At 38.5% G+C, this 21,481-nt stretch overlaps 1 protein-coding gene across 4 annotated transcripts in view; it reads left to right on the top strand.

The window, feature by feature from the left end:
• The first annotated feature begins 7,051 nt into the window (after positions 1 to 7,051).
• ulk1 (unc-51 like autophagy activating kinase 1) overlaps positions 7,052 to 21,481 on the top strand; it is a 40,538-nt gene continuing 26,108 nt past the window's right edge. For 3 of the 4 annotated variants that reach the window (XM_062958582.1, XM_062958580.1, XM_062958581.1), the window contains exons 1-5: positions 7,052 to 7,722; positions 11,075 to 11,167; positions 11,280 to 11,321; positions 17,717 to 17,749; positions 18,137 to 18,173. In XM_062958582.1, the coding sequence (XP_062814652.1) occupies positions 7,633 to 7,722; positions 11,075 to 11,167; positions 11,280 to 11,321; positions 17,717 to 17,749; positions 18,137 to 18,173 (295 nt within the window). In that variant the 5' untranslated portion in view covers positions 7,052 to 7,632. The remainder of the gene's footprint in view (positions 7,723 to 11,074; positions 11,168 to 11,279; positions 11,322 to 17,716; positions 17,750 to 18,136; positions 18,174 to 21,481) is intronic. The other variant, XM_062958579.1, reaches the window with a different exon arrangement.

Genomic DNA, 21,481 nt, shown 5'->3' with positions numbered 1-21,481 from the left:
ACATAATAATGAGTAGAGTGAAAAGATATAAATGTGGGATGAACAATAAGATGTTTTAGTTTAAGGCTTTTGGTAGGTAAAGGTAAAGGTTTAGGTTTCCCCCTGACATTAAGTCAAGTCGTGTCCGACTCTGGGGGTTAGTGCTCATCTCCATTTCTAAGCCGAAGAGCCAGCGTTGTCCGTAGACACCTCCTAATGTAATGTGGCCATTGGCATGACTGAATGGAGCGCCGTTACTTTCCTGCCGGAGGGGTACCTATTGATCTACTCACATTTGCATGTTTTCAAACTACTAGGTTGGCAGAAGCTGGAGCTAACAGCAGGAGCTCACTCCGCTCCCTGGTCAGCAAGTTCAGTAGCTCAGTGGTTTAACCCGCTGCACCACGGGGGGCTTTTGGTGCCAATAAGTAATCCTTAAGAAAAAAAAAACATTTCAAACTTTTAGAGTGGGAAAATATTCTCACAAAAGCTGGAAAGCCACTAAATGATGGTGTTGTAAGGAATGGGGAGAACAGGAGCCATAATGGGACCTCAAGAAGTTCCGAGGAATTGTAAATAGACATTCCCTCCCAAAAATGCAAGCATGAAAATAGGAGTGTTGTCAAAGGCTTTCATGGCCGGAATCACTGGGTTGTTATGAGTTTTCCGTGCTGTGTGGCCATGTTCCATAGGAGAGAATGCTTCTTGAATATGGCCGTACAGCCCAGAAAAATCGCAATAACCCATGAAAATAGGAGCTAGAAAGCATGTAATGTCTTCCCCTTTACGTCTTTTTTAAAGACTCAAAATTACCCTAGACTAAAACCAATATGATGAAGAATTCCTCCCATGAATCAGAACCATCATGGCCTGGACATGCTTTCTGATCATGTGCAGTACTGCCATTCCCACAGTTTGTCAGATACGGTGTGGTGCCCATGACCTGTTTCATGGATGGATGGATGACACAATAACGGCAGGACTGATGATGCATCATTCTCTCGAGTAAGAACAGATTTGCCCCATGGCTTCTCATCTGGCATATGAGCAAACACATCTGGTATGATGTCATCATTGTGATACGGTTCTTAATTTCTTTCAACAGTTCATTTATTGGACATGCCACGAAAGCAGAAGACATTTTTTTATTGCCCGAGACATCTTAATCTTGTGCATTGCATGAAGTTGTGTGATGTAACAACATAGTTAACGCAAACAGGTTTTGGTCTGTTAGTTATGTGGGGTTATGTGTGGGGAAATTGGCCCAATTCTATCATTGATTGGTTCAAGTGGCTCTTTGATTGTAGGTAAACTATAAATCCCAGCAACTACAACTCCCAAATGCCAAGGTCTATTTTCCCCAAATTTGTTCAAATTTCGGCATATTATTCATGCCAAGTTTAGTCCAGATCCATCATGGTTTGGACTCTACGGTGCTCTCTGGATGTAGGTGAACTACAACTCCCAAATGTCAAGGTCTATTTACAAATTTGTTCAAATTTGAACATATTATTCATGCCAAGTTTAGTCCAGCTCCATCATGGTTTGGAGTCCTCGGTGCTCTCTGGATGTAGGTGAACTACAACTCCCAAATGTCAAGGTCTATTTACAAATTTGTTCAAATTTGGGCATATTATTCATGCCAAGTTTAGTCCAGATCCATCATGGTTTGGAGTCCTCGGTGCTCTCTGGATGTAGGTGAACTACAACTCCCAAATGTCAAGGTCTATTTTCCCCAAATTAGTTCAAATTTGGGCATATTATTCATGCCAAGTTTAGTCCAGCTCCATCATGGTTTGGAGCCCATGGTGCTCTCTGGATGTAGGTGAACTACAACTCCCAAATGTCAAGGTCTATTTACAAATTTGTTCAAATTTGAACATATTATTCATGCCAAGTTTAGTCCAGATCCATCATGGTTTGGAGTCCACAGTGTTCTCTGGATGTAGGTGAACTACAACTCCCAAACTCAAGGTCATGCCCACCAAACTCTTCCAGTATTTCCTGTTGCCAAGTGGGGTTCAATTCCATAGTTGGTGGAGTTCAGAATGCTCTTTGATTTTAGGTGAACTATAAATCCCAGCAACTATAACTCCCAAAATGACAAAATCACAAACACACCCCCAACTCCACTAGTATTCAAATTTGGGCATATCGGGTATGTGTGACAAATCTGGTCGAGAGAACGAAAATACAGTAGAGTGTCGCTTATCCAACATTTGCTTATCCAATGTTCTGTATTATCCAACGCAGTCTGCCTTTTAGTAGCCAGTGTTTTTGTAGTCAATGTTTTCAATACATTGCAATATTTTGGTGCTAAATTCGTAAATACAGTAATTCCTACATAACGTTACCGTGTATTGAACTGCTTTTTCTGTCAATTTGTTGTAAAACATGATATTTTTTTTCGTGTCAGGAGCAACCGGAGTTGCTTCTGGAGTGAGAGAATTGGCCGTCTGCAAGGACGTTGCCCAGGGGACGCCCGGATGTTTTTACCATCCTTGTGGGAGGCTTCTCTCATGTCCCCGCATGGAGCTGGAGCTGATAGAGGGAGCTCATCCGCGAACTCCCCGGGTGGGATTCGAACCTGGCAGCTTTCAGGTCAGCAACCCAACCTTCAAATGACAAGGCTTTTATCCGCTAGGCCATCGGAAGCTCCGTAAAACACGATGTTTTGGTGCTTATTTTGTAAAATCATAACACAATTTGATCAATAGGCTTTTCCTTAATCCCTCATTATTTTCATTTCATTTAATTACTTATTAATCGCCCTCCATCCAAGATGCTCTAGGCGCTCTTCAACATCCAACATTTTCGCTTATGCCGGCCCGTTTATGTTGGATAAGTGAGACTCTACTGTACAGCCTGCATATCAGATATTTACGATTCATTACAGTAGCAAAAGTGCAATTATGAAGTAGCAACAAAAATAATGTTATGGTTGGGGGTCACAACATGAGGAACTGTATTAAGGAGTCGCAGTATTAGGAAGGTTGAGAACCACTGAGTTCTTCAACTTGCAAGACCTAGGACACTGTGCAAGGTCCTCGCACAAGGGTGAAATGCAATCCTAATGAATTAAATAAGCAATCATTTCCATTTCTGCAGCCTGAAGAGCTGGCCCTGGAAGACATGCATGGTCACAATCAGTTTATGCAACGCAAAAGGTACCACAGCACCACGGGATCCATCCCTCTCTGCACATGGCACCCAATTAATTCCACAGAATCAAAGGCTCGGACCCAAGCCATTCTTGGAACGACTTAATTGACTCACATGGCGCCTTCACAAGGGCGCTGAGTCAGATGAAATGTTTTCTTACCTCATCACGGGCACGAAAGATACCGAGCATGCTGTGTTGCTTTTCCAAACTGGTTCTTTTGATCCGTCCGTGACTTGATGACTGATATTTTATTTTGTAATTAATTTACAAGATGATGAGTAAGACGACATTGGAAGAAAATTGACTCACCGGAGCAAAAGAAAACAAGTTCTTCTTGTCCTGGAGTCCTCGAAAGGTCAAATGAGATCTGAATTCAGTGGCATCGGGCAAGATTTCCAACTGTCAGCATTGACTATGTCGTCAAAATCCCTCCCAAAACCTTGTGTGTTTTGTTGTTGTTTTTATCAAAAAGAAAGCTGTTGTGGATAACCTGCACAAGGAGTTGAGTGAATCACAGTATATGCAAAACATCCGGTTTGGAAAGCTCCGTCATTTTATTTAACAGACACTGCCTGTCTCTTTTCAGACTGGAAAATCTGGATTTTCTTGAAGCCCGGCAGATTTGTCCCCATTCATTTTGCCTTCTGGAATATCCAGTGCTTTACAATTCATTGTATCACTAGCCAGCTTGGCTTTTTTCTTCATGTCAGGAGTGACTTGAGAAACTGCAAGTCACTTCTGGTGTGAGAGAATTGGCCATCTGCAAGGACGTTGCCCAGGGGACATTGCCCAGATGTTTTTGTCATGGTTTGCAAAGACACTCTACTGTGTGTGTTAACTGGAAAATGAAGTGCATGAAACCGATTGGCTGAGCCTACGAAGACCTGGGGATTGATTTGATACTGTTTCTGTTCTGCTGCTGCAGAACCAGTTTGGAGAAGTTTTCAGTTTGCTGACTGAGTACTGCTGAAAAAGAGCAGTGTATTCAGAGAGGCCTTGCTATTTTATTTCTTTCTTTCTTTCTTTATTTCCAACATTTATATCCCGCCCATCTCACCCGAAGGGACTCAGGACGGCTGTAATTCAATGCCTACACAAAATCAAAATTACACAGTACATGAAATCAATTAAAACTATTAAATACAATATAAAAAAAATTTAAACAATTTTAAAACAAATAGTCAGATTTCTCAGTAGCGATGTGAGAGATAGTCGGAGAAGGGTCTATTTCTTGGTGACACAAAGATATTGGGATGTGGCAGCTCTACTTAAAAATACAGGCTATATGTTCAGGTAGTAGTGGATGGGAAATCATGAAATGCTGATGAATAGCTTGCAACGCGAGGAGACAATCCTGGATGAAATCATCATTGCTGGTGTGAGGCTGCTTTGTGTGCTCTTTGTGTCTCTTCAGAGCGTCATGAGCAGTCCTATGTAAAAACACACCTTTCATTACCACATTCTCAGGCTGAGTGTACCAGACAGACAGGGTTAGAGGACATAATGTACTTACATTATGAATGTCAGTCACTCTGGGGAGTGACAGTAGTCCAGAATTCATTTAGTGAACGTATCACTAAAACAGGTGTGAATTATCCAAAAAATTAAACACCTACGGATTGAAGAAACACAGTGGAAAATAATTTCAAAATGTAATATCAATTAATATTATTAATATTATTAATTATTTATTAATATAATTAATTAATATTAATATATTGCAGTACAGTGGTCTAGTATGGTAATATACAATGCTAATATTGTGCTATGCTAGTCATATAATATATTGTATGCACAGATATTGATCATAATATTGTAATACAATATAATTCTAATAATAATAATTAATATATTTTATATATTACATGTAATATTGCTAACAATATTGCAGTATAGTGGTCTAGTATGGCAATATACAATGCTAATATTGTGCTATGCTAGTAATCTAATATATTGTATGTGCAGATATTGATCATAATATTGTAATACAATATAATTCTAATAATAATTATTATATTTTATATATTACATGTAATATTGCTAACAATATTGCAGTATAGTGGTCTAGTATGGTAATATATAATACTAATATTGTGCTATGATAGTCATATAATATATTGTATGCACAGATAATATTGATCGTAATATTGTAATACAATATACCGGTAATACCAATAATAATACAATAATAATTATATATTACATGCAATATTGCTAATAATATTGCAGTATAGTGGTATAGGACAATATAGTAATATATGATACTAATATTGATACTAATATATGATACTAATACAATACAATACTAATAATAATACAATATAATACTAATAATAATTATATAGTACATGTAATATTGCTAATAATATTGCAATATAGTGGTATAGGACAATATAGTAAGATATGATACTAATATATGATACTAATACAATATAATAATATAATAATTATATATTACATGTAATATTGCTAATAATAGTGCAGTATAGTGGTATAGGACGATATAGTAATATATGATACTAATATTGATACTAATATATGACACTAATATATGATACTAATACAATATAATACTAATAGTAATAATACTATATGATTATATAATAATTATATACTACATGTAATATTGCTAATAATATTGCAGTATAGTGGTATAGGACAATATAGTAATATATGATACTAATATTGATACTAATATATGACACTAATATATGATACTAATACAATATAATACTAATAATAATAATACTATATGATTATATAATAATTATATACTACATGTAATATTGCTAATAATATTGCAGTATAGTGGTATAGGACAATATAGTAATATATGATACTAATATTGATACTAATATATGATACTAATACAATACTAATAATAATACTATATGATTATATAATAATTATATACTACATGTAATATTGCTAATAATATTGCAGTATAGTGGTATAGGACAATATAGTAATATATGATACTAATATTGATACTAATATATGATACTAATACAATATAATACTAATAATAATAATACTATATGATTATATAATAATTATATACTACATGTAATATTGCTAATAATATTGCAGTATAGTGGTATAGGACAATATAGTAATGTATTATACTAATATTGATACTAATATATGATACTAATACAGTATAATACTAATAATAATAATACTATATGATTATATAATAATTATATACTACATGTAATATTGCTAATAATATTGCAGTATAGTGGTATAGGACAATATAGTAATATATGGTACTAATATTGATACTAATATATGATACTAATACAATACTAATAATAATACTATATGATTATATAATAATTATATACTACATGTAATATTGCTAATAATATTGCAGTATAGTGGTATAGGACAATATAGTAATATATGGTACTAATATTGATACTAATATATGATACTAATACAATACTAATAATAATACTATATGATTATATAATAATTATATACTACATGTAATATTGCTAATAATATTGCAGTATAGTGGTATAGGACAATATAGTAATATATGATACTAATATTGATACTAATATATGATACTAATACAATATAATACTAATAATAATACTATATGATTATATAATAATTATATACTACATGTAATATTGCTAATAATATTGCAGTATAGTGGTATAGGACAATATAGTAATGTATTATACTAATATTGTGCTATGCTAATAATATAATATATTGCATGTATATAATATAACTAGAGAAGGGCGGGATCTAAATTTCGAAAATAAGTAAATACTGTAATAAATAAGTTTGAAGCCCAAGCTCTTCTCCTGGCACGGGACCCTTTGGGGGCGGGGCAAGAGGCGGGGCTTGGAACCGTCCCCGCCCCTTTGCTGTCCGCCGCGCATGCGCGTTCCAGCGCCGGAGAGGTCTACATAAAGAAAGGCAAAAGCGTTGAGGGGAGCCATAGAAGAAGCGAAGCCAGTCAGCAGAGCGGAGCTTGGCTTGTGCGCGAGGTTTATTCCCCTCAGGAGCCTTCGAAAGCGGCCTGAGGAAAATCTCTCCTGAGGAAAAAGGCCGCGAAGGGGTTTGTTTTGGAAAGCCTCTTAAGGTGGATTCACTCTGAGGGGAATTTCTTGGTCACCTGCTTTTTTTCTTTTAAGGTGGACCGGGCCGCCTTTGGAGGAGACGGCAGGCCTTATTCGCTCGACGGCAGCATGAGGAAAGTTCGGTAGCCGGGCCTGGCGCGCCTTGGCCCTCGCGCGCCCGTCACAATGACTCCATTCCAGCCTTTTCCCAGAGCGAGACCGCCGGTGGGCCAGGAAGCGCCGGGGAGGGACCGGAGAGAAGCCTTCTTGCTCGCCCCGGGCTTTTGGGACACTTGTTCGCTTGTCTTGTCGTCGTCTGTCTCGTCTTTTTTCTGAAGGGAGACTTTTAAGGAGGCCTCTCCCTCCCCCTTTCCATCGATTGGCGTTGGATTTTGGTTTGTTTTGCTCGAGATGGAGACGGTGGGGAAATTTGAGTTCAGCAGGAAAGACTTGATCGGCCATGGAGCCTTTGCTGTCGTCTTCAAAGGGAGGCACAAAGAGGTGAATGTCGCCCATCTGTTTGGGACATTTGTGTGTTGTTTGTGTGTTGTCGAAGGCTTTCATGGCCGGAATCGCAAGGTGGTTGTGTGTTTTCTGGCCTGTATGGCCATGTTCCAGAAGCATTCTCTCCTGACGTTTCGCCCACGAATGTGGGCGAAACGTCAGGAGAGAATGCTTCTGGAACATGGCCATACAGGCCAGAAAACACACAACAACCCTGTCTTATTTGTGCTAAACTGTGCCTAGAGTTAAAATAGCCTTGGTGTTCCGCCTTTTAAAAGGTGTGCCTGTATTGGATTGGGGTTGGATTGGATGGCCATTGGGGGCCCTTCCATGAGAGAAGCTTCTGTCAGGATGGTAAAACATCCAAGCGTCCCCTGGGCAACATCCTTGCAGATGGCCAATTCTCTCACACCAGAAGCGACTTGTAGTTTCTCAAGCGGCTCATGACACAGGTATGTCTCTGAGGGTCCTTCCACACAGTCATATAACCCAGAATATCCAGGCAGATAACCCAATTCAAAACTGATACTGTGAATTATCTGAGGGCCCTTCCACACAGCCCTATAACCCAGAATATCATGGCAAATAATCCACAGTATCAGTTTTGAATTGGGTTATCTGAGGGCCCTTCCACACAGCCCTATAACCCAGAATATCGTGGCAAATAATCCACAGTATCCGTTTTGAATTGGGTTATCTAGGGCCCTTCCACACAACCCTATAACCCAGAATATCATGGCAAATAATCCACAGTATCAGTTTTGAATTGGGTTATCTGAGGGCCCTTCCACACAGCCCTATAACCCAGAATATCGTGGCAAATAATCCACAGTATCCGTTTTGAATTGGGTTATCTGAGGGCCCTTCCACACAGCCCCATATCCCCGAAAATCAAGGCAGAAAATCCCACAAAATCTGCTTTGAACTGGGTTACTGAGTCCACACTGCCATATATTTATTTATTTACTTACTACATTTATATCCCACTCTTCTCACCCTGAAGGGGACTCAGAGCGGCTTACAAATCAAATGAACATACAATATATTGTTAGCATAGCATAATATAAGTATTAAATTACTATATTGTACTATATCATTATATTATAATGTTGGATTTTCTGCCTTGATATTCTGGGATATAGGGCTGGTGTGGAAGGGCCCTGAGGCCCCTTCCACACAGCCGAATAAAATCTCACATTATCTGCTTTGAACTGGAATATATGGCAGTGTGGACTCAATGTGTTGTCAAAGGCTTTAATGGCCAGAATCACTAAGTTGTTGTGAGTCTTTCAGGCCATGTTCCAGAAGCTTTCTCTCCTGACGTTTCGGGAACATGGCCATACAGCCCGAAAGACTCATAGCAACCCAGTGTGGACTCAGATAACCCAGTCCAAAGCAGCAATTGTGTGGGCCTTTCCATACAGCCATATAACCCAGAATATCAAGGCCGAGAATACACAATATCATCTTTGAACTGAGTTATCTGAGTCCACATCTGCATCTCCAATGAACCAGCATAGGCTTTGAGATCAGTAGGAGAGGCCCTTCTCGCAGTCTTACCACTATCTCAAGCGCAGTTGGTTGGGGTGAGAGAAAGGGCCTTCTTTGTGGTGGTTCCCCGGCTCTGGAATACCCTCGCAGAAAAGATTAGGTTAGCCCCCACTCTTCAAGCCTTCCGATCCAGCCTAAAAACGTGGATTTTTCAACAGGCCTTTGGCCTCGAGTAGGCTGCAATGGGCCCAATATGAGGTTGACACTCTGCCACTTTAGTTTGTGAATTGATGGCAGCTAGTTTTTATCTACAGGTGTTCTGCGTTTTTAAAATTGAGCTATTTTATGTTGTGTTAGTAGTGATTATTGTTATAATTGTATGTGTTATTGTTTCATGCTTATGTACCATTTTTTTGTTATATTCTGCAGCCTGGAGTGCCTTTGTAAGCCACCCCAAGTTCCTTCGAGGAGATGGTAGCAGGATATAAATAAAGTTTATTATTTTTTGTTATTGTTTATACAATCCAGGTCAATGTGGATTTTATACAGCTGTGTGGAAGGGGCCGTAAATGAACTGTTTACGTCCTGGGTATTGGACTAGACTTCTCAATCAGAAAGTGTGCTTGTTTACATGCATAACATCAAGTCAGCGCTTTCTTTGGAAGGCTTTTCCAACTCGGATGGGTTTTATTTTTAGGGAAACGCCATCGTAATCAATAGGGTCTTTCTGCTGGTTGAGTAGAGTCAGGATGGAGGCATCATCTAAATTCGTTGCCTATAATAATTGTATTTCTTACCCGCCTCTCCTTGTGCATAATTATGCCTAATTAAAACACATAAACATTGTAAAAATTCTATAAATACATATATTAAAATGTATTTCTATAAAAGATACATACAGAAGGCCCCTGATTCTGGGTATTTATCTCCTGAGAAGTAAGCCTTATTGACTTCAGAGGAGTTTACATCCAGGTTGGTGTGTATAGGATTTTGGCCCAACATTGGCTCACTTGAAGAGGGTGCACATTTCAGAAAATCTGGCATATTTCTGTGCATCTCTGTTGTACAGTGCAAGAACTTTTGTGGGGGTAAGTTAGCTTTAGGATTGCTGTAGTCTGGAAAAAGAAGTAGGGACTATGGATAGGCCAAGGAAAACAGGCCTTTGCTTATGGCTTGGCAGCACTTTTCTATCTAAAAGTGGTCACAGCAGAACAAAACACATTGCAGTGTCTAACGATGATAAATATTGCACTACTTGTCACAGGTCATTCTGTTTTTGCCAACCCCCCCCTAGGCATAGAATCTGAGCGGGTTTCTAGAGGCTGGAAGCTTAGTATCTAGCAAAGCCTAAGTACACTAAAGGCATTGGATCCTGTCTTGATTTTGGAAGCTAAGTAGGATCACCCCTGGTTCGTACTCAGATGAGAGAGACCAACAAACTCCAGGTGATGTAGCCTGTGTTTCCGAAGGAGGAAGGGGCAAAACCACCTCTGAATATTCTCTAATAAGAAGCTAATGGGGTCACCAAAGGTCATCAGGCAACTTGCTCCCACATACATCTATGCAGAAATACATTTGGCCATTGCAGGAACCGTTGGAACCCAACAAATTAGTACATACTCAAATAATAGGATAATTGCAGCATAAAAATTAGTATGAAGGAAATCGTGACTTTTCTTTCTCTGCTGGAAAACACTGGACAAGTCTCAACATGTGCTGGGTATGTTGGGACACCAATAGCATTTCTAACTACTATTTTGTGGTGGTTTTATTAAGAATGTGGACATTAGGGTATGTGAGATAAAATGCATGATTCTCTGCATCCCTAAATTCTGTGTTTTTACATTTGAACTTGCAGAAGCCTGAAATGGAGGTAGCAATAAAATGCATTAACAAGAAGAACCTGGCAAAGTCGCAGACTCTTTTGGGAAAAGAAATCAAGATACTCAAGGTAAAAACAAGGCCATCATAATGTATTTTCGTTTTGTTTGAGCTTTCATAATTTTTAAATTCATGATAATTATTTGTTTGTGACTTCATGAATACATCTCTTTCTCTTTTAGGAGCTGAAACATGAAAACATAGTTGCCTTGTATGACTTCCAGGTATGATTTTACAACTCCTCTAAAAGATTTAATCTGGAGTGGGCTGTTATTTCAGAGATGGTGCTAAGAGAACTCATCTGGAGATATATACATCTAGAGATGTTTCACATAAAATTAAGGGAGTAAAATGTTGTTAGTTCTTTTTTACATCACAGATAAGTAGCACCTAATTGTATTACTTGTTTTCACTTCTCTCCAGAGAAGCTGTCCTTGTTTCAAACCAGTTCATGTCATCAGTATTGGTGGAGGAGTGAGCACACTGAAATTTAATCCAGATGAGACAGGTGCTTCTGGCCAGTCAAAAGGCAGATCAGGGAATAGGGATTCAGCCTATGTGAGATGGGGGTTCCACTCCTCCTGTAGACACATGTTTGTGTTTTTTTGTGCTCCTGGATTCAGCTCTGAGCCTGGAAACTGCATGTTTGAGTAGTAGCCAGAAGTGACTTTGCACAGTTAAAGCAGTGTTGGATTTGGCTACGATGACATATGTGTTAGTTGCCCTCTGCTTGGATTACTATGTAAAGCATTCTATATGGTGCTGTCTTTGAAGAGTGTTCAGAAACTTTAACTGATTTCAATAAATCCACCTATGGTACTGACTAAGGCTTATTGTAGGAAACATCCAACAAAAATCAGGTGCTCTAGGTTTTGTTTCTGAGAAAGAAATGTATAAACTACCTCTGAGATTTCCTTGCCTAAGAAAACACTATGCAATTAATGGGGTCACTAGAAGTCAATAGATTACTTGAAGGGGCATACACCCATATTTATAAGTGGTCCCTGTCAAGTTTCCAAGAAACAGTTACAGCCAATGGGTACGAATATAATTTCAGTACCTAGTTTCATCTGTAAGAACTTCTGTTTACCACATCAGCTTGAAAAGCACCGATTTATGGTCTTGTGGCTCATGTTCTACTTGTGGTTTTCCATGGACAACTGTATGGCAGCCATGGAAACAAAACTCAGGACTGACTATGCCTTTGGTTTTCAAGGCTCTTCTTTGTTTGCTTTCCACCTTTCCCTGCAATCATGTTTTGACACTGAATTATCAAGGTTTCTTTTGTAACCTTGATAATTATTTTGTGTGTGTGTGTGTATAAATAATTATTAGGACATAGCTGTCCTTTGGTCTGTTTGCCCTCATTTTTGTCTGATTGTGACCTAATATATTTGGGTTGGTTTGTGTTATATGTTTCAGAGGGTGTTTTTCCTGTTGTTTGTGCTTTGTGGAGGGCAGCAATTTAGGAAGAGGTCTGCCATCCACAAAGGTTTATAACAAATAAAATTGGTTAGTTTTTATGGTGCCACTAACTTCTGCTGTTCTTGCTGGAGTTTTCCCCATAGAGAAATAACTTCTTTGTATTCTGCAAAATGTTGGAGTTTTAATCTATTGTTGCTTAACTATGTTTGTGCTATGTTGTCAATTACGTTGATGTTGGGTTTTTATAATTAATTCTTTTGATTAGCTATGATTGTGATGATGCTGTTCATTTTATTGTATGTTATGTTTTTCTACTTTTTACATGTTGTTCGCCACTTTGAGTCCAGACATGGGAGAAAAGCGGGAAATAAATAAGTAATTGGAGCACCTGAAAAATATCCATGTGAAATAAATAAATGATCTTTGTGAAAGTTTTGTTTGCTTTTCAAGATAGGCTTTCTATACATTTTACTTATTGCTGACACTGCTAGGTTGGTGGCAGAGCAAGATAAATCCTCCCCTGTGAGCCAAGAACTGAATCCTGTTGTGAACTACATTACTGTGCCAGTTTCCACCCTGGAGCCCTCTTTGTTTGGATTAACAGCCTTTTTAATTGCTTCAGTCTTCCACTGTAGGAGCTGCAGCCAGTCTACCTGGTGTGTTTTTCTTCTCTCTCTCTCTCCCTTGCTTATCTTTGCCCGGTCTGTTGTCACTGTTGTCACGTGGTCTTCAGGCCTCCTTGTTTGTTGACATTCCTCCTGAGCTTTGGGATTGGTTGAACATGGACTTGACATCATCAGTGCAGCTCAATCCTCCCTGCATATTTGGCATGTGCACAGGCCTTACGCAGTGCTGTCTGGGAATGGTAGTCTCCGTTCTTGGTTTCTCTTTGCTTTTTTTCTGTTTTTTGGGCACAAACTGTCTTTCCAGGTTTCTGTTTTCCTGGTTGTTACATACAGGTAATCACATTCCAAAGCAATGGGAAGTAAATAAGGTTTTTCCTGTTTTTTAAAGCTTTATTTGTAGTGACTGTTGTTCCTTTTAACCCAGATAGAAGTTTTTCTCCTCCCACCCCATCTGTCTTCCTTTCCCCACTTCTCATGCTTTTGATGAAAATGTGACATGTTGCAACACCTTTTCTCTTTCAAAACCAAACTTACTGGGTTTATGTTATTACAAATGCTCCAATAAAATTTCCCTTGAAAGCTTTGAAAGTACTTGAATAGAATATTTAAGCTAAGTGTGGAAAATCTAATAACTACTACTTATTGTTCTCTAGTTTTCTGGAAAACTCACATAACCGAGTTGTAGTAAAAGTGTATTTTTCCATTCTCTTTGAGAAAATGATGCAATTATGTGTATTTATTTGTGGAGAGTGGGACGTTCTGGCCTTTCCAGATACATTAGACATGAATTCTGAGTCTCTCAGGTCGGAGTGACCATGTTCTCCCTGGAGTTTGTTATACAATGGCAAAGGGATGCTGAATATAATTAGTTCATTTCAGTCAATTTAGGGAGCTAGTTGGTGTGGTCAGTAATACTAAAAGAGAAGGGAGTTCATGATGGATTTTCTTTAAAGTGAGATACTGAATGTACAAGGTCAAACAGTTTCAATGAGAAGGAAAAATGGGACATTTCCAAAGAAACCAGGATGGATGACTAAAGATGAATCACATCCAAGTGTTTTAAAAGAACTGGTAGTATTTTTGAACCAACATGCAGTCAGATCATGATGAAGATTTTACTGTAATTATACAGATGACAGTTTTAAGTTATCTTTTGAGTTTTGTTTTTGGAAGAAATTTGGGATATACATCCAAGAAATACATTGCAGCCTAGTTTCAAAGAAAATAACTGTTGCACTATAAATACTGTGATTACATGGCAGCTTAATGCAGGTACACCACACAATTATGATTTCACTTGATCTGATCTAGTATACTGAATGAGAATTCTAAATTCTCTTCCCAAAACTGTAAATCTAATAATTCCATAGGATATTTCAATTGTAGCTAAAGCCCAGCCATCACTATACTTATGTAGTGTGAAATGGCCCATGGTGATTCTGGATGCAACTTCCATCATGTCCAGTGAACTTAGAGCACCTAGTTGCCTTTTGGCATAACTAGCTTTCATAGCTTTTCAGCCCTTGGTTGCCGTACTAGTCAGTGCTCATGTTTGTATTTCCCGTTCCCATCAACATTAATCATCTATTCCTGTCTCATTCAATCTATGATAATAATAATTATAAATAAAATAAAACTTTATTTATATACCGCTCCATTTTCTCGAGAGGACTCAGGGCTGTTTCCAACAAGCGTACAAAACCAGTCAATTGTCAAAACATCATGCAACAACTTAAACATAGTAAACAAAATAAAACCACACCATCAGACAGAAACCAAAACAATTGTATTAAAATGGACACAGTTACAAATCCTACAAATCCAGTTACAAATTTCAACAGTAGCAGCACTGGTGATTTCTGCACACCGAGGAATTAAAAGTGGTTGAACCAAGGATAGGTGTCCTAGTTCCCTCCTAATATTTTGGTGTTCTGAATTTCAAATGGAGTAATCTGTTGTTTTAACAAGAATGTTTTTCTTTTTACCCCCCCCCCCCCCCACTCCCGATAATAGAAAGGATGGATAGCTAGGTTGATTAATTATGGAAAAAGAACATCCACTGTAGATGGGTTGTCTCTGTAGTGAGATTAATTTTAAAAGACCCCAGCTTTTAATGTTTCTGGTATTTTGATCAAATCTAACAAAGGTATCAGCGTATGTACTGTGCCTTTTGGATTTTGAGGCTGGTAAATGTTTTCAAGCTATGGGGAAAGTATGGGTTATGTAGGCCTACTACCTTCTGTTTTTTCTCCTTTCAGCCTCCATTGTGTGAACTAGAATGGTTTCCATCTGAAAAGCCTTGAAAATGGATGCAGTTATGAATTAAATAGTGCTAATGAGGCCAGCACAGTGTAGAAGACCAAGTGAAATTGTACATGTTGAAAGATCAGGATGATATTTTTAGGACTTACTAAAACTTACTCCAAATAGGCTTACTCTGCAAATCTGAATTTATTTGGGGACAGAATGAGGGGCAACAAAAGAGGAAGCATGTTTCATGGAAACCAACGTTTTTTAGCATCAGGTAGTATACATTTACTCAGAACATAGAAAATAATACCTTTTGGGTCACAATTCCCAAACTCCCTCAGTGGCTATGCTGGTTGGAAGAACCTGGGAGTTATGATTCAAAATGTTAGTTTTTTAAAAGCCTTGATAGCAGGGTACATTGTTTGGTGACCAAATAGGGATGCAAAGCTATCTGGTTTGTTCTTACAGATAGAGAGAAACACAGACATATGAGAGCTAGTTTAGAGTTCTGACTAGGCAGCTGCTTACAGCCTATCTTGGTAGGAAAGGCAAACACGGTATACACTGGATAAGGTCCTGACTGAAATCTCCTCTCACCCTTATTTACTTTACGGAGTTCATGTTAGGATGGGCTGAAGTGTCACATCTAAGCCATGTTTCAGCTCCTTTAAGGAAAAACATGGCACACTGTTTTAATAAAGTCAGTGGATGCATTGTTTGCCACGGCCTGAAGTAAAAAAAAAAAAATTCTATCTAGAACTCTGAAAAGTTGCTTTTAATGCCTAACATTCCCAGAATTCCTAGTCCAGCATATTGGCTGTGTTAGATCAGGGTTCTGAGAGTTACAACCTCCTAAAATCTAAGTTTTTCTAAGCTCTGATTTCACCACCTCCCTCCATTTTATTTTTTATTTGGTATAATTTTTAATATGCTGGAAAAGTGTGTGTGCATTTTCATATTTTCAAAATGGGGAATTGCCATCTAACTGTTTGTCAGTCATTCTCCTGGGCTTCATATTTCTCAGACCATTATAAGAGAAGAGGTAGTGACATGAACCATTTCTGCTATGCTGCAAAACTTCCTCCTGGATCCAGTGGCAACATTGCTGAGAGTTCTTTCAGTGGCATGACTTGATGGCTATTTCCCAAGAGTAATTGGAAACTGGCATGTGGTTGTGTTCTTGAATGCAACACTGGATCTCTGATTACGCTGCCGGTGTTGTTCAGTGGCTGTTTTCTCATGTACCGTCAGTGTTTTCATTATAAAAATACCCCATTCAGAAACCATTTTATAACTTAGGTAAACAATACCTGCCTAGCTTGATTTTTGAAGATTGCAGTAACAGTTGGTCATGATGTACGTTTTGAATCCTGAAGCTTGAAAAAGAAGAGAAAGTAAGGGAGAGTCAGGTTTGGCGCGATGGCAAAGTCATTGTGTATAAATCTATGATATGGTTTAACCCCTCATAGAAGCATAATTCATATTTTCCCCATGCTCTGGTATAAATGCTTTCGCCAATCAGGTGCCTTCAAAAGAGAGAACATCTAGATGGCTGCTACCTCTTGATAGGAATATTGCTGTGTGATGTGTATTTCCGCTAAAATATGATGAATGATGAATTCAATAGATTTATACAGTTTATTTGGCTAATTCATTTTTTATCTTGACATTTTGTATGCTGCTTTCAAAGGCACTCAAAGCAACTTGGAAAACAAGTTTTTAAAAAGGAACTCCATATTAAATGGTACAAACAATGACACACCAGCAAAAGGAAAACAACTCAACCATCATTACAAAACATTACAGGACCATAAAAAGAATCAATGTGCTGCGCAGAAAAGTTCATTAATGAGATTTATGGGCTTACCCTTTTATTTTATCTTCACTAAATCCCTGTGGTTTGGATGAGAGGTATTCGGCTCTTATTCATTTCTGCCTCAATTCAAGTAAGCTTGTATTAGCTCTAAATCTGTGCCTGTCATCAGTAGTGGCTGAGTAAGGGCAAACAAATGGAAGCTATTAGGATATATGCATATGTACATATATGGATTAGCGCCATAATTGTATACTTTAAAATAAACTTCCAGCGGATGTCCCCTGTCCACCCTCCATTTTATCCCGAGACACAGAAGGGAGGCCAGTGAGGATGGCGGGGGAAGAAATCCCAGGATCGGCAGGTCTGTGTGGGGACCTGCTCTCAAGTCCCGGGTTTGTCCCTCTTAGAAATAACGCGATTTGACACTGTGTGGAAACACCCTTTTCCTCAATTATTTGGTAGTTTTGACTGACTGGGAAAAATTCCTCTTTTTATTTTTTAGGAGCTGGCCAACTCAGTTTACTTGGTGATGGAGGTGAGCAATTACAACATCTTATCAATTATTCTAGGATGATAGGGTCTTGGTTACTTTTAAGATTATGCTGGGAGTTTTGCAGTTGATATAAGGCCCCTTCTACACTGCCATATAATCCAGATTATCTGATTTGAACTGGATAATATGAGTTTACACTGCCATATAATCCAGTTCAAAGCAGATAATCTGGATTTTGTATGGCATTGTAGAAGGGGGCTAAGATTTTTCCAACATTGCAATAGTGGCTGATATTCTGGAAGGGGTTTCAAATCTGGCTGAATGTTTTGGAAGGACAAGAGAGGACTAACTTTGCTTGCTGTGTTCCTTAACATGAAAAATAGATATATTTAACTGATTTATGTTTGGATTTCTTCTCTCCCCCTTTAGTACTGCAATGGTGGGGATCTGGCAGATTACTTACACAGTAAGTACCCTTGTGACTACTTTTTTTATTTTTACTCTGTTTTTACATAGTGTGTTGAATCTTTTGCAACTAAAATATGATATTTCATGGTATGCATCCTGTCCACCATTTGTAGTAAAGCACTTTACTTTGTAGAGGCCCCTTCCTTTGAGGCTTTTAAACATAGGCTGGATGGCCATCTGTCGGAGGTGTTTTGATTGTGCTTTTCCTGCATGGCAGAAGGGGGCTGGACTAGATGGCCCATGTGGTCTCTTCCAACTCTAGGATTCTATGATTTTATGTGTACTGAAGATAGAGTTTTCAAAGTGGCAGCAGTGAAAGCAAGCACACCTACCAAATAGTACAAGTTCTGGGAGGATTTCAGCTATATGGTCCAGTTGTCCTGCTGTTGAGAAAGACACAAAGAGAGAAGAGGGAGAATATGATATTGTGTGTGTTGCTGTTGTCGTTGTCGTTGTTGTTGTTGCTGATTTTTTAACCCAAGCAGCCAAGGTATAGGAAGCTCTCCTTTTTGGAATCTGGAAAGTGTGTGTTCATATTTGTGAATTAGTGGGATCTGTTTATATTCATGCACAAAGAGAATAGGGACTCTTCAAGCATTTACTAACCTAATGCATTAGTAAACATTTGAGATAAAAATCAACCCCAATAGAAAGCAGAATAATACAGCACTTGCAGGCCTTACTACATGGTCAAACATTTCATTTTACCCCTTTCTTCCTCTCCCTTCTGTGTCCTCTACCACTGTATTTCTTCTAAAGTCAGTCTGAGGAATTTTTAAAAGAAAGTTTTGTGAAGGCGGAGAGCATCCACCAATTCTCCGTTTCAATGGAAATCATTAAGTTTTAGTTTGTTACTTTTAAAAGGCTACAGTCCTAGACATTTTGGGGATTAAGACCTATTAAGCTGCATGGGGCTTACCTCTGATTAACATGCTTAGGGTTGCACTGTCGTACTTTGCCAGATAATAAACTGCACAAACTAAGACAGGAGCCAAAAGGTTAAAAATTATTCCTGCTCTTAGAAACTACCCCCCCCCCCAACCAGGAAATTAATTCCATCCTTGGGTTTGTAGTCTTGTGACACTTTAAAGATTAACCGGTTTTATTTTGCATTAGTCGGCATGAACTAAGTGGAGTGGAGTGAGCTGTAGATCAGAGAAAGTGATGCCAAAGAAAACTTGTTAGTTTCAAAGGTAATACATTAATAAAGGAAGGTTATCCTAAATTAAAATATTTGGTTGATGATTCTAACCCAGCAATGGCAAGTTATGACTGGCAGAGTTTTAGGCAATAACATGCTCTGCTATGTTCCTGTCTGTTTACATTTTTAATATGGTGTTTTTGTGGCTTTATTATGTAATGTCTGTTTACCTCTTAGAATTGTTTTATGCAAGATTCATACATGCAATTAAATAAGTTGTTTAAAAAGATGCTGGAACACTGTGGCTGGCATCCTATTAGTTTCATATGGAGGCATAAGTTAACAATACCATTGTGAATATCTGTTTTGTATCAGTATTGGAGTCGGTATCCACTACCTCCTCCACAAGGAACCGATCCTCCCCACTCCACTTCTTAACTATATGACCACTGAAGCCCCTCTCACTGTCAGTCTATGTATGAAGAATGAGGCAGGGTATCAGATACGTGTTTAGCGATATTTCTGAAGCTAGATACAAGGTGATTCAATCCTTTGCTGTGTTATCTAGGGGACCTCAGTAGTTAATTGCTTCACATTTGTCTACGGCAGAGCTTTCCAAGCTTTTTGTGTTGGTGACACACTTTTAAAACATGGGTCATTTCACAACACGGTAATTCAGTTTTATTAGGAAACCGGAGGTTAAACCAACCTCTTAAAAGAGATACAAACACATACTTAAATTGAAATATCGAAATGTATAGGGGCACAACATACTTCATGAAAACCAGTGGCTACATTTGCCTGATTATATGCAATAATCTCACTGTGATTCTTCCTGGGTTTTATTCAGAATTCTGTAGCCTTAAAGCAGGGGTGTCAAACTCATTGTCACAGAGGGTCACATCAGCCTTATGGTTGCCATCAAAGAGCCATTGAATCCATGGATGGTGATTCCATGGATACAGAGGGCCAGATATAATTTTTCTACATAGTGGCCAGTGCTCTTTAGTTTTTACCCAATTTATTGAATGACAACACTTAAGTCTTGTACTCCATCAGTGCCATCAGAGAACATGGATTGTAATCCTCAAAAACTATATTAAATCTGTTGAGGCTCCTTCGGAGGCTTTTAAGCAGAGGCTGGATGGCCATCTGTCAGGGGTGCCTTGAATGTGATTTTCCTGCTTCTTGGACAGGATGGCCCATGAAGTCTCTTTCAATTCTATGATTCTATGTTTGTCTTCCAGGTGCTACAAGATTCCTTCCTCCCTTCTTTATACTGAAACAGACAGATATAGCTAACTTTTAAAATATCTTCAGATAGTTTTCCTTTCTCTGCTTTGGCTTTTTAAAAAACTAGGGGAGTAGAGTTCTTTTACAGAGTGTTTCACCATGTGTAGTGTTGAATGAGGAAGGAAAGTAGCAATCTGTGGTATGAAAATAGGGTTGTTGTGAGCATGTTATTTCATCTGTGCAATGTAGGAGGGCATGCTGGCCAGAAATGTATTTCCTTCCTGGTACCTGATACTACAGCTATTTACTCCTTTATTAAAATTTGATACCCTAAACATCTGTAAACAGTGGTCCAGGTGAATTATGCCATTTGAGTGATTTTACTAATATCCATGTTGTTGCCACCTCTACCGACAGGAGGCTGGAGTCCCATCATCTTAGATGGTTGGGATTCTTTTCGGCTACCTCTCTAGCTTCTGAAATTTCAGTTGCCATTGTTCACCCCCATATCAACTTCTCCTAATGTCTTTAAAGAAGAAAAAATAATGCTCACAAAGCTAAATACCACATTCTGTGCATTATCACTTGCTGTCATGGAAATGCACAGCCTTGAACACTGGTAGCAAAGGGCAAGTGGAAACCTTTTTGAAACCCTTCTACTGATAGTTTAGAAAAACTGTAGCCCCTCCATTTTTGCAGAAGTTAGGGCACAGGATGTGGAAAAACAGCAAGAGATTTTTCACCTGGAGTGAAGATCAAGGCATTGGCAAAATGTCTTATATTAGTGGAGGTGAATGCTATTTTCTGCATTGGTTTTGTATATGTTTGTGAGAGCCCCACTTCACTTAACTATATTGAGGTAAATCTGGCAAAGACACGAGGTACTTGTTATCTTGTGTGTCAGTTCTCTGAACGTGTGCCAAGGCTGGTCA

Source organism: Anolis carolinensis, chromosome X (genome assembly GCF_035594765.1).
Source record: "Anolis carolinensis isolate JA03-04 chromosome X, rAnoCar3.1.pri, whole genome shotgun sequence".
NCBI lineage: Eukaryota > Metazoa > Chordata > Lepidosauria > Squamata > Dactyloidae > Anolis > Anolis carolinensis.
The sequence above is the reverse complement of the archived record's forward strand: the minus strand, read 5'-3'. Positions and strand labels throughout refer to the sequence as shown.